Raw genomic sequence first — 13,768 nt, 5'->3', positions numbered from 1 at the left:
CTCCACTCTGGAAAAAGTTTCTTGCTATCCACCTTGTCTATACCCCTCATGATTTTGTAGGCCGCAATCAGGTTCCCCCTCAACCTCCTACTTTCCAGTGAAAATAATCCTAATCTACTCAACCTCTCCTCATAGCAAGTACCCTCCATACCAGGCAACATCCCGATGAACCTCCTCTGCACCCTCTCCAAAGCATCCGCATCCATTTTGGTAATGTGGCAACCAGAACTGTACGCAGCATTCTAAATGTAGCTGAACCAGAGTCTTATACAACTGGAACATGACCTGCCAACTCTTGTACTCGATACCCTGTCTGATGAAGGAAAGCATGCCATATGCCTGCTTGACACTCTACTGACTTGCATTGCCACTTTCAGGGAACAATGGGCCTGAACAGCCAGATCTCTCTGGACATCAATTTTCCCCAGGACTTTTCCATTTATTGTATAGTTCGATCTTGAATTGCCCATTCCAAAATGCATCATGTCTCATTTATCTGGATTGAACGCCATCTGCCATTTCTCTGTCCAGCTCTCCAATCTTCGAGGAGAAAGTGAGGACTGCAGATGCTGGAGATCAGAGCTGAAAATGTGTTGTTGGAAAAGCGCAGCAGGTCAGGCAGCATCCAAAGAGCAAGAAAATCGGCATTTCGGGCATGATCATGCCTGAAACATCGATTCTCCTGCTCTTTGGATGCTGTCTGACCTGCTGCGCTTTTCCAGCAACACATTTTCAGCTCAGCTCTCCAATCTACCTATATTCTGCTGCATGCACTGACAGTCCCCTGACTGACCCCAGTCCACCGACATGCACTATCTGCTACTCCACCAATCTTAGTATCATCTGCAAACTTGCTAATGAAGCAACCTACACTTTGTGGGATATCACTGGTCACAGATCTTCATTTTGAGAAGCTCCCTTCCACTACTACTCTCTGTGTCCTATTGCCCAACCAATCCTCTATCCATCTGGCTAGATCACCCTAGATACCATGCGATTTCACCTTCTTCATCAGCCTTTCATGGGGAACCTTATCAAATACCTTACTAAAGTCCCTGTATATGACATCATTTCCCACATCAATCAACTTTGTCACCACTTCAAAGAATTCTATTAGGCTTGTAAGACATGACCTTCCCTACACAAAACCATACTGCCTATCACTGATAAGCCCACTTTCTTCCCAATGGATATATATCCTATCCCTTAAAACACATAACACTTCCTCTCTCCTTATGCGGACTTGACCTAGAGTAATTAAAAATCTATCCCTAACCTCAACATCCACCATGTCTCTCTCCTCGGTGAATACTGATGCAAAGTACTCATTAAGAATCTCACCCATTTTCTCTGACTCCACACATATCTTTCTTCTTTTCTCCTTGAATGGGCCAACCCTTTCCCTTGTTGCCTTCTTGCTCCTTATATATGAGTAAAAGGTTTTGGGGTTTTCCTCAACCCTGCTCGCTAAGGATATCTCATGACCCCTTTTAGCCTCTGAAGTCCTCATTTCAGATTGATCCTACATTCCCAATATTCTTCCTAAGCCTCATCTGTCTTCAGTCACCTAGACCTTATGTACACATCTTTTTTCCTATTAGCTAGTCTCACAATTTCACCTGTCATCCATGGCTCCCTAATCTTGCCATTTCTATCCCGTATTTTCACAGGAACATGTCTCTCCTGAACTCTAATCAACCTCTCTTTAAAATCCTCCCACATATCGAAGGTGGATCACCCTTCAAACAGCTACTCCCAGCTCCTGCCAAATTTTGGTATAGTCAGCCTTCCCCTAATTTAGCACTCTTCCTTTAGGACCACGGTCCTCTTTGTCCATGAATATTCCAAAATGTTTGTAATTGTGATCACTATTCCCAAAGTAATCCCCCACTGAAACTTCAACCCCCACTTGGCCAGTCTCATTTCCTAACACCAAGTCCAGTATGGCTCCTTCCCAAATTGGACTATTTACATATTGCTCTAGAAAATCCTCCTGGATGCTCCTCACAAATTCTGCTCCATCCAGACCTCTAACACTAAGTGAATCCCATCTATGTTGAGAAAATTAAAATCTCCTATCACCACTACGTTGTTGCTCCTATATCTTTCTATGATCTCTCTCTCCATATTTGGACCTCTATCTCATGTTCATTGTTGGGAGGCCTGTAGTACAATCCCAACATTGTTACCGCACCCTTCCTATTTCTGAGCTCTGCCCATATTGCCTCACTACTCGAGTCTTCCATAGTGCCCTTCTTCACCACAGCTGTGATATTTCTTTTGACCAATAATGTAACTCCTCTACCCTTTTTACCTCCCTCTCTATCGTGCCTGAAGCATCAATATCCTGGGATGTTTAGTTGTCAATCATGCCCTTCCCCCATCAAGTCTCAGTAATAACAATATCATCATACTCCCAAGCACTAATCAAAACCTAAGTTTATCTGCCTTACTTATTATACTTCTTGCATTAAAACAAATGCACCTCAGACCACAAGTCCCTCTGCATTCATCCTCCATTTCCTGCCTACTCTTCCCCTTACTCATGCTAACTTCATTATTTAGTTCCTTACAGGCTTTAGTTACCACTGCCTTCCTGTCCACCAAACTCCTCATTTGGTTCCCATCCCCCTGCCACATTAGCTTATGTCACATTTCCTTCCTGAAAGGATATCATATGAATTATTGTGCAAATCAAAGATGGTTTCATGGTATTGATACTCAATTAAAAATATTGGGAATTACACCAGAAGCTGTTGCTGGATTTGAATACATATCACCAGGACATGTAACTAACTATAGCCTGTTGGTTAGTAAACCTGCAACATTACAGCGATGTCATCAACTCAATTCTCCACATGCCCCATTGGATACAGTTAATCTCACAAACATGTTGACTGCCCAGACAGGAGGGAATGAACTTAGGGGGTAAGAACTTGAGAGGATTTTGGAGCTCAGGTTGATGTTCTTGATGTTAAGTTTGCTTGCTGAGCTGGAAGGTTCATTTTCAGACATTCCATCACCATACTAGGTAGTATCATCAGTGAGCCTTCAGTGAAGTGCTGGTGCTATGTCCCACTTTCTATTTATGTATTTAGGTTTCCTTGGGTTGGGAATGTCATTTCCTGTGTTGGTGATGTCATTTCCTGTTCATTTTCTCAGAAGGTGGTGGATGGGATCCAAATTGATATGTTTGTTGATGGAGTTCTGGTTGGAAAGCCATGTTTCTAGGAATTCTCATGTGTGACTCTCTGTTTGGCTTGTGAGGGTAGATCATGTCTTTTTGTGGCTAGTTGATGTTTGTGCATCCTGGTGGCTAGTTTTCTGCCTGTTGGTCCAATGTAGTGTTTGTTACAGTTCTTGTGTTTTGTAAATGATGTTCGTTTTGCTTGCTGTTTGTATCAGGACTTTTAAGTTCATTCGCTGCTGTTTTACTGTGTTGGTGGGTTTGTGGGCTACCATGATGCCAAGAGTTCTGAGTAGTCTGGCAGTCATTTCCAAGGTGTCTTTGATGTAGGGGAGAGTAGCTGGGGTTTCAGGACATGTTTTGTCTGATTGTTTGGGTTTGTTGCTGAGAAATTGGCGGACTGGGGTCTTCATTGGGTGCATGTTCTTTTTGAATACACTGGTTTTCCTCTGCTCTTTGTAGTTCCTCTGTGCTGCAGAGTGTGATGGCTCATTGGAATAATGTTATAATGCAGCTTCATTGTGGGTACTGGGATGATTGCTTCTGTAGTTCAGTATTTGGTCCGTATGTGTTGTTTTCCTGTAGACACTGGTTTGAAGTTTCCCATTGACTGTTCGCTCTACTGTGACTTCTAAGAACGGCAGTTTGTTGCTGTTTTCCTTCTCTTTTGTGAATTTTTTGCCAATAAGGATATTATTGATGGTCTTGAATGTTTCCTCTTTTTTGTTTCATTTAGTGATGACAAAAGTGTCATCGGTGTAGCAGACTCAAAGTTTAGGTTGGATGGTTGGCAAAGCTGTTTGCTCGAGTCTCTGCATTACTGCCTCTGCAAAGAACCCTTGTATTGGAGATCCATTTGGTGTTCCATTGGTTTGTCTGTAGGTTTTGTTATTGAAAGTGAAGTGGGTGGTCAGGTATAAGTCCACTAGCTTGACGATGCTGTCCTTACTGATGAAGTTAATGGTGTTTGGTGGAGGTGTCTTTGGTTCTTCTAATAATGTAGTCAGTGTTTCTTTGGCCAGGTTGATGTTGATGGATGTGAACAGGGCTGTTACATCAAAGGAGACCATTATTTCATCCTCTTCTATCTTGGTGGATAGAAGAGTCCATGGTGTTCAGAATTTTTTTGGTGGAGCGAGTGGAGTGGCATGAGTCTTCTAAGTGTTTTAGTCTTTGGTGTAGCTGCTTGGCTAATCTGTACATTGGTTTTCCAGGCAGTGAGACTATGGGTCTGAGGGGTGCTCCTGGAATGTGAATTTTGGGTATTCTGTAGAAACATAGCGTGTTGGATCCATCTGGTTTCATTTTTTGGAAGTCTGTCTTGTTTAATTCTCCAAATATCTGAAGATTTTTTCAGTAGAGCTATGATTTAGTTCTCTAGTTGTGGGGTCAGGTCTATCACTACCTGTTTGCAAGTGTCAGTATCTGCAAGCAGTGCGTTCACTTTCTCAATGTAGTCTGTTTGGTTTAAAATGACTGTCAAGCATCCTTTGTCTGCAGGTAGGAAAGCAATGTTTTTTATCTTCTTTGAGTCCTTCTAGTGCTTTCCTTTCTTGTGCATTGAATGTGTTTCTTTCCTTTTTCCTTCTTAATGTTGGTACAATTCTCTGTCTGATCATTTGCTGGGTTTCTTCTGTGAGTGCTAGCCACAAAAAGACATGACCCACTCTCACTAGTATCCTTACATATAGATGAGGAAGGACACCACTTTGACTGTGACAACACATCCATCCTAGGACAAGACAAACAGAGACATGCACAAGAATTCCTAGAAGCATGGCACTCCAACCAGAACTCTGTCAACAAACATATTGATTTGGATCCCATCTACCACCTTCTGAGAAAAAGAACAGGAAATGACACCACCAACACAGGAAATGGCACCGCCCACACAGGAACTGACATCACTAACCCAAGGAAACCTAAACACACAGATAGAAAGTGGGAGATAATACCTGCCCTTCACCAGAGGCTCACTGATGATGTTACCTAGTATAGCGATGAAATGTTTGAAAATGAACCTTCCAGCTCAGCGAGCAAACTTATATCCAGGAAAGGACTTCTCTACACAAACCCTCTTCAGGGCATCTCAGACATTTCATGTTCGTATTTTTGACTACAGGTCAACTCATGTGAGAATAAATTTTGAATAATACTCAAATATTGTGTTCTTCACACAGTATGTGATGTAAGTACAGAATTTTGCTGCTGTTGTCTAACATGTTTGCCAATCATGTAGTATTTTCCCAAAAGTATTAAAACATATAATGTCTAGACAGAAATGCCCCTTGCCCAATTCAAAACATAAAATTCAGTGAACCTTTTGCTTTCTCTTCCAGCCAATTTTACAAACTTTCTTCAATAGTAGGACTGTCAGTACAGCAGTCATGATGAATAAAGACAACAGAAAGATCATCACATCTACACAATAGTAAGCATACCAGGGGAGTCGGTAAGACTCTGAGCGCAAATGTGCTGCCCCTTTGTGTCGGGCAACATATTCAACCCAGAAAATAGCTCTCTCTATTGGAGACTCGGGTTGGTCTCTGTGGAGAGCAGAGAGTTTCTGCATGTTCTCCCGATAAGAGGTGTTATATATAACCTCATTAAGTGCCTGCAATAGATCTGTTGACTGCATGTTTGCGACATTAATCACTTTTGCTGCACCTCTGACTTCAAGTCTGAGTAAATTATCAAACTGATCAAAAAGCAGAGGTATGCCAACTACTGGCACCCCGTGATAGATGGCTTCATAAACTCCATTGGTGCCACCATGGCAAATGAAGGCTCGTGTTTTGGGATGCCCAAGTAGATCATTCTGAGGGATCCATTTTGCCAGTAGTGTATTATTTCCAATGTTGGGAGGGGTTTTTCCATCATATCTCCAGATAACCTTCTGAGGCATTTGAGCAAGCGCCTCTGCTATTTGCATTGTAACATTCATTGGCAAAGAGCTGACAATGGTCCCCATTGACATGACAATAATCCCATGTTCCCCTGAGGACTGGACAAACTCCTCAAACTCTGCCTCTAGAGGTTTAGATGGTTTACACTGGAATCCTCCAATATAAACAATATTGGGCATGGTGGGTCTGGGGAATTCAAATGTAAAATCAACTCTTATCAGCCAAATATCTGCCCTTGAAAGAATAGCCTTAATATCTGTGTCTGGGCCCAGATAACGATGGCAGAGATCATTGTAAATCGGGTAAGTAAAAAAGTCAGTAATCAGTTGTTGAACAAGATCTATGATGACATTTTGTGTTCTTTGGAGAAAGCTCATTTTATCTGTCAGTCGTGAGCCAAGGACTGGGATGTAGGACAGTGGTGATGGGGCGATTAGCAAATGGGCTTCACCACTGCTTAGCGAACGGACATTATATATCAGGGGGAGTTTTAAATGATATGCCAGCATTGCACCTGTTGCAAAAATGGGATCAGTGAGTATTAAGTCAAAGTTTGCACTTTCAAGGTGTTTTAGCAAAGTTTTGTTTTCAAAAACTGCAATATTAAATTCTCGAGCCCAGCTATGACACGTTTGCAGAAATGTTGAAATATAATATTGGAACTTCACAAAAGTCCATAATGTTGATTCACTTGCCATGGCTTCTAGCATATTTTGTACAAATTGTCCTACAAATTCTTCATTCGAACTTTGGGTAAGGAATCCTTGCATTTCCACCACAATGGATTGATATAAATCCGGACTTTCTTTGATGTACCAAGATGTTGAGAAAAATAGCACACTAATATCGTGCCCCTGAAGTTTCAGCTCTTCGATTAGAACTCGCATATTGACCCAGTGACTACCCTCGATAGGTACAACCAAAATATTAGCACCATCATTAATCGGACACGATAGAATGATAATGATACTCAGAGCGTATGCGACCTGGAACCTACTTTTCCATTCAAGACACTCCATATTGAGATTAAATCGCATCCAGATTCTGTTGAAAAATTGAGAATAAATTCAACATAAATTTAGGAAAATTAACATAATAAATAGGAGCAGAGATAGATTATAATGCCCCATGAACCTCTTTCAATTAGACGGATGAAACCTGTCAACTCAACTTTCCCACTAGTTCCCTTGATTCTTAAGTGCCCAAAAATCTATTGACTTCAATCTTAATCATTCTTGATGATTGAAAATCAAGACACTGTGCGATAGAGAATTCCTAAGATTCATATTTCCGGATGAAAAACCCTAACTTCATCTGAATAATAAGTGGCCAACCACTTCTCTGAAGTAATGACCCTGTGCTGTATGCCCTCAAAAGCAAGTATACATTTCCTTAGGTAGAAGGACCTGAACTAAACAGATGTGTGATCTCTCCAAAGTAATATTACAACGGCAGCAAATTTTCCTTATTCTTATACTCCACTTCCCTTCCAACAAAGTATAATATATCATTTGCTGAATTGCTTATTGTGCCTGTAAGTTAATTTATTTTATGATTTGTGTACAAAGACCCCCAAAGTCTCCCAAATTGTATTATTTACATTTTCACTGTATTAAAAAATTCTGTTCTTCCATAGTTCCAAAAAATGATGTTTTAAATGTAATTATGCATTTATGTTTTATTGCTTTAATGAAATGTGATCTCTGGCTGAATGACATATTTGAAATCCAACTTGGGATGCCATAGATTAGATTGTGATGGATTTGCAGTTGAGGAGCAAAGAGCATCCAGTCCCAATGCAAGATCAGGGAACAGCAAGTTCTCCAAAGCATCAGGGACCAATATTTTCCAGCACAATGCTGCAGGGGTAGAAAGTTCAAGGATACAAAAACAGTGTGTGAATCAACAGCAAATTCCAGCACAATGGAAGAGCTAGGGACTAAAGTTCCACCTTTAGTGATCTTGTCTGCTCCACTTTGGTGACTTCCTATTCTATGCAATCCGTCATGGATATAAAGTTTGACCTCACGTGACAAGAATGGGAATCACCTGAGCCCTGAGCCTTTAGCTTTCAGATGAATGAAAGCTATTGTAATTGTAAGATCTTTGTGGTCTCCTGTCTGAACCAGGTATTGTGTGGTTGGTTAAAAACAAAGTAGCAAGACTGTAAATAACTTCAACATAAGCTACAATTATGTCACAAGGTCTGCCTATTTATCACCATTGTCAGGGATTAGGGTCAAGGTGTGATAATTGCTTTGATTGTCGATATCCTGTACTCATTAGTAAGATGGTGCATGACACAGTGCATTTAAATGCAGTGGTGAACACAACAATTTAAAATTGCACGAACCAATGGTTGACAAACAATTGGCTTCAAGATCCCTATTCCCACAGAGCTCATATCTAACAATGTTCAAAAATGCTGGGAGGCATGGATGGGATCCAGCTGATACATTCTCAATGCACACTGCCCAGCACACTGTTCATTAAGCATTTTGCAAACAGCCTGAACCAAATGTTGCTCAAATGCGGCATCTTATAGCATTCTCAAGTTCACACTTAAGTGTTAACAAGAGGAAGACAGGAAAGCTAATAGGATAGATAACACTGTGGGGCATTAAAGAATTTGCGGGCATATTCTAAAACTTAGGGCAAGACAATTCAGGACAGATGTTAGGCAGCACTTCTGCACAGAAAGTTTAGTAAATGTTTGGAATTCTCTTCTACAAATGGTAGTGAATGCTAGATGCCAGATTTAATTTTAAATCTAAGATAGAAACATTTTTTTGTTAAGTAAATGTATTGAGAGATATGGGTCAAAGGCACATATATGGAATTAGGCCACAGATCAGCTATAATCGCATTGAATGGCAGAAAAGGCTCAAGGAGCTGAATGGCCTACTCCTGTTCATATGTTAGCATTTTATGGTCACAAAAGTGCTTGATTACATATTGATATCAGCACAACCATGGCAACAAGGATATCAGGACATCTTGGTCAATTTTGCTCAACTGGTGAATTTCTTCAACTAATGGAGAACAAATGGTATTTAAAGATTGAAAAGTAGGCATGAAGTAAACAGAAGGTTACACTTGGTAAAAACAATGACTGCAGACGCTGGAAACCAGATTCTGGATCAGTGGTGCTAGAAGAGCACAGCAGTTCAGGCAGCATCCAACAAGCAGCGAAATCGACGTTTCGGGCAAAAGCCCTTCATCAGGAATAAAGGCAGTGAGCCTGAAAGCGTGGAGAGATAAGCTAGGGGAGGGTGGGGATGGGGAGAGAGTAGCATAGAGTACAATGGGTGAGTGGGGGAGGGGATGAAGGTGATAGGTCAGGGAGGAGAGGGTGGAGTGGATAGGTGGAAAAGGAGCTAGGCAGGTCAGACAAGTCCGGACAAGTCATGGAGACAGTGCTGAGCTGGAAGTTTGAAACTAGGATGAAGTGGGCGAAGGGGAAATGAGGAAGCTGTTGAAGTCCACATTGATGCCTTGGGGTTGAAGTGTTCCGAGGTGGAAGATGAGGCGTTCTTCCTCCAGGCGTCTGGTGGTGAGGGAGCGGCGGTGAAGGAGGCCCAGAACCTCCATGTCCTCGACAGAGTGGGAGGGGGAGTTGAAATGTTGGACCACGGGGCGGTGTGGTTGATTGGTGCGGGTGTCTCGGAGATGTTCCCTAAAGCGCACTGCTAGGAGGCGCCCAGTCTCCCCAAAGTAGAGGAGACCTCATCGGGAGCAACGGATACAATAAATTATATTAGTGGATGTGCAGGTAAAACTTTGATGGATGTGGAAGGCTCCTTTAGGGCCTTGGATAGAGGTGAGGGAGGAGGTGTGTGCACAGGTTTTACAGTTCCTGTGGTGGCAGGGGAAAGTGCCAGGATGGGAGGGTGGGTTGTAGGGGGGGCATGGACCTGACCAGGTAGTCATGGAGAGAACGGTCTTTGCGGAAGGCGGAAAGGGGTGGGGATGGAAATACATCCCTGGTGGTGGGGTCTTTTTGGAGGTGGCGGAAATGTCGGCAGATGATTTGGTTTATGCAAAGGTTTGTAGGGTGGAAGGTGAGCACCAGGGGCATTCTGTCCTTGTTACGGTTGGAGGGGTGGAGTCTGAGGGCGGAGGTGCGGGATGAGGACGAGATGCATTGGAGGGCATCTTTAACCACGTGGGAAGGGAAATTGCGGTCTCACTTTCCAATTAAGCTTACACTCAGGAATTTAATCAGAGTGGAGGCAGGTACCTGTTGTTGCCACTAAGAAACAGAATCAGCAAAAAAAAATGGAAATGACACCACCAATCCCAGCAGACCCAAACACAAATAGCAAATGGGACAGAACACCAACACTTTACTGGAGGCGCACTGATGATGTTACCTAGAATGGTCTGTGAACAAACTTACCATCTCAGTGAGCAAGTCAACAACCTCATCTGCAATGTGAGCTACAAATCTTCTTGAATGCTCTGATCATCCAACTAAATCATTAATCTTGATTATCTGTCTACAGAATCCCCTCATCTGCTTTTATTTCAATATAATTTCAGATTTCAGCAGCATTTTGCTTCTGTGCTAAAGTATTGTCTCATCCTTTGAACATACCACTTTAGGATACAGAACCAATTAATTAACCTATAAGTCGGATGACACCAGGGTCATAAACTATGAAAGGCATTTTTGAGGAGAGAAGCAGACTTGTTGCATTTTCCTAATGTGTTTAACAGAACATTTCTTAAGAGGCAAAAAGGAAGAACAATTTCCACAGATTGTTTAGTTGGTAAGTAGAAGGCAGAAATCAGATAATGGATGGGGTACTCACGAGCATGCATTTTATTTGTTCCTGCCGATATAGAATTTTAACGCCGCTAATTTTGACACCAGATAAGGGTCCCACAGGAATCTAATGGAGATCATTCACACATACAAATTTTGATGCAAGGACATACTTCTGACCTTATTGGAAATTATACCCAGTCTTTAAAGGATCGTTTGCAATACCCACCTGACCAGGAATACCTGCGTGTTTACCAGCAAAGCTCACCAAACAATTTTCACAGCATGCTTTGTAATCCTGAAAGAATATTTGTACACCACAACAGGAAGTCCGTGTCTGTGTTGTCTTGGGCTCTAGCCCACATCTCAGTCTGTTTTTTTATTCTCAGCTTCTTTCTGACAGTAATAGCCAAACGATAGACAGGTCACATAAAGGAGTCCTGGCGGTAAAACTGTTCTTTTTAACCTTTACTCCACTGTGAGATTACTCCCAACTGGCTTCCTGTTGATTGTTTAAACCCGCCGTCAGGAAAATTGCTCCACCCATTCAAACTTGTCATCAGTATCTGAATCAGACATTCTACTTCTTGTTTTTGTTTAATTCTGAGTTTCCCATATAGTATTTTGGAACAGTTCCTGTTACATTCCAACAGGAGTTAGTCATTTAATAACCACTCAAACTCCAACCTCTAATGCGATCTACCCAAAGCCCAAAATCCTATAAGCAATCTTACTCCAATGTGTTCATGCCTTTGGTTAACAAAAGACAATCAATCCTCATTTTAAAATGATTAGGATCAACTGCTTTATGCAGAGGAACATTTCATAATTTGATTCCTGAAAGCATTTGAATTACTTTCCCCTCACGTCTTCAAGTCGCCAACCAACAAAAATAGTTTTTCTCTGTAAATCTTATATTACCATCAGATGCAGGAACGAAGGAAAGCCATTCTGCCCATCCAGTCTGCTCTACCACTCAATTAGATCATGGCTGATCTGATAATCTTCATATTAACTATCTTTCCTTCCCTCACAGCCTTTGCAACCGTTACTGAATTAAAAAAATTCTGTCCTTCTCAGCCCAATCACAAGAGCCCTTTGTAGTAAAAAATACTGTGCATTCAATATTCTCTCATAGGCAACATTCCAAGACATCTGTGTATGAAGTGGTGTCCCCATTACTCTGAGATTATATCCTCTGGTCCTAGAGTCTCACATATTGGAAACAACCTCTCCATGGAGAAAGTGAGGAGTGCAGATGCTGGAGATCAGAGCTGAAAATGTGTTGCTGGAAAAGCGCAGCAGGTCAGTCAGCATCCAAGGGGCAGGAGAGTCGACGTTTCGGGCATGAGCCCTTCTTCATTTCTTCATTCCTGAAGAAGGGCTCATCCCCGAAACATCGACTCTCCTGCTCCTTGGATGCTGCCTGGCCTGCTGCGCTTTTCCAGCAACACATTTTCAGCAACAACCTCTCCATGCCTACCCATTCTAGTCTCCTAAGAATATTATATGTTTCAATAAGATCACCCTTCATTCTTCAAAAGTACAATGAGTGCAAGACAAATCTACTCAACCTTCTTTGTAAGAAAATCCCTCCATAACTAGAATCAGCCCAGCGAACCTTCTCTGGACTGCCTCCAATGCTAGTATATATTTCCTTTGGTAAATGGAACAAAGCTCTTCACTGTATTCCAGGTGTGGTCTGACCAGTGCTTTGGATACAATTTTAGCAAGATCACCCTATTTTTATACTTCATACTTCATTCTCTTTGGAATGAAGGCCAACAGTCCATTTCCTTGTCCCATTGTCTGCTCAGTTTGGATATTCATTCTTTTCTTGTTGTGATTTGTACATGATGATCCCCCAAATCCCTCTGTATTGCAGCTTTCTGCAATCTTTACACATCTAAATAGTATTCAAGGCATCTATTTTTCCTGTCAAAGTGCTTCACATTTTCCCATGTTGCATTCCAATTGACAAGGATTTGCTCACTCATCTAATCTGTCCATATCCCTCTGTTCGACTCTGAGCCATCCTCACTACTTCCCTTCCCACCTATGTTTGTGTCACCTTGGCAACAGTGCCATCACTTCCAACATCTAAGTTATTAAGATATATTGTAATAACTATGTCCCCAGCACTAATCCCAGTGAAACTTCACTAGTTATAGATTACCATCTTCAAAAGGATCCCTTAGCCTAACTCTCTGTTTTCAATTAGTTCATATACAACAAACAGAGAAACATATGAAATAGAGGCAGAAGTAGACTTTTTGCTTTATCAAGCCAACTTCACCATTCAATAAGATCATGGCTGATCTGCTTGTGTTTCAAATTCCATATAACTCCCACCTCCCACCCCTCATCTGATAACCCTTGATTCCCCTGCTTAACAACAATCTATGCAACTCTGACTTAAAAATATTAAATGACAACACCTCTGCCAACCCCCTCCACCAACAGCTCCAAAGTCATACAATTCTCTGAAAGAAAAGAAAACTTTTATCTCAATCCTGAAAGGGCAACCTCCAAATATTTTTATATTGCTCATTAATATAATTTTGAAAATGTTCATCAAATTTTACTTGAGGCATTTAACTCCCGGAGGACACAGACATTAGTGTATGTAATCTTCAATTGTAATTTGACCCCTCAAATTCAGGCATCATTCTGGGTCAATGGGCCCTTTCAATGGGCTGATCTAGATCTTATGATAAATACATGCTATATTTTAATCAAAGCCACTGTGTCCTTCTGAAGATGTGGTGCCCAAAACTGAATGCAGATATCCAGGTAATTTGTACTGTTGTAGCAAAACTTCTCCCCCTCTATTCCGTTTCTCCAGATACAAACACCAACATTAATGTTTTTAATTTTTTTTATTCTTGTCTATGACATCTTAAAGTT

The 13,768-nt window shown here is 41.5% G+C and overlaps 1 protein-coding gene across 1 annotated transcript; it reads right to left on the bottom strand.

The window, feature by feature from the left end:
- Positions 1 to 5,016: 5,016 nt before the first annotated feature.
- Positions 5,017 to 7,119, bottom strand: LOC132834365 (UDP-glucuronosyltransferase 2A1-like). Its single transcript, XM_060853197.1, has one exon. It carries the CDS (start codon positions 7,110 to 7,112, stop codon positions 5,499 to 5,501), a length of 1,614 nt encoding a protein of 537 aa, XP_060709180.1. The 5' UTR covers positions 7,113 to 7,119; the 3' UTR covers positions 5,017 to 5,498.
- Positions 7,120 to 13,768: the final 6,649 nt, after the last annotated feature.

This window comes from Hemiscyllium ocellatum, chromosome 39 (assembly GCF_020745735.1).
Source record: "Hemiscyllium ocellatum isolate sHemOce1 chromosome 39, sHemOce1.pat.X.cur, whole genome shotgun sequence".
In the NCBI taxonomy this organism is placed as follows: Eukaryota; Metazoa; Chordata; class Chondrichthyes; order Orectolobiformes; family Hemiscylliidae; genus Hemiscyllium; species Hemiscyllium ocellatum.
The sequence above is the reverse complement of the archived record's forward strand: the minus strand, read 5'-3'. Positions and strand labels throughout refer to the sequence as shown.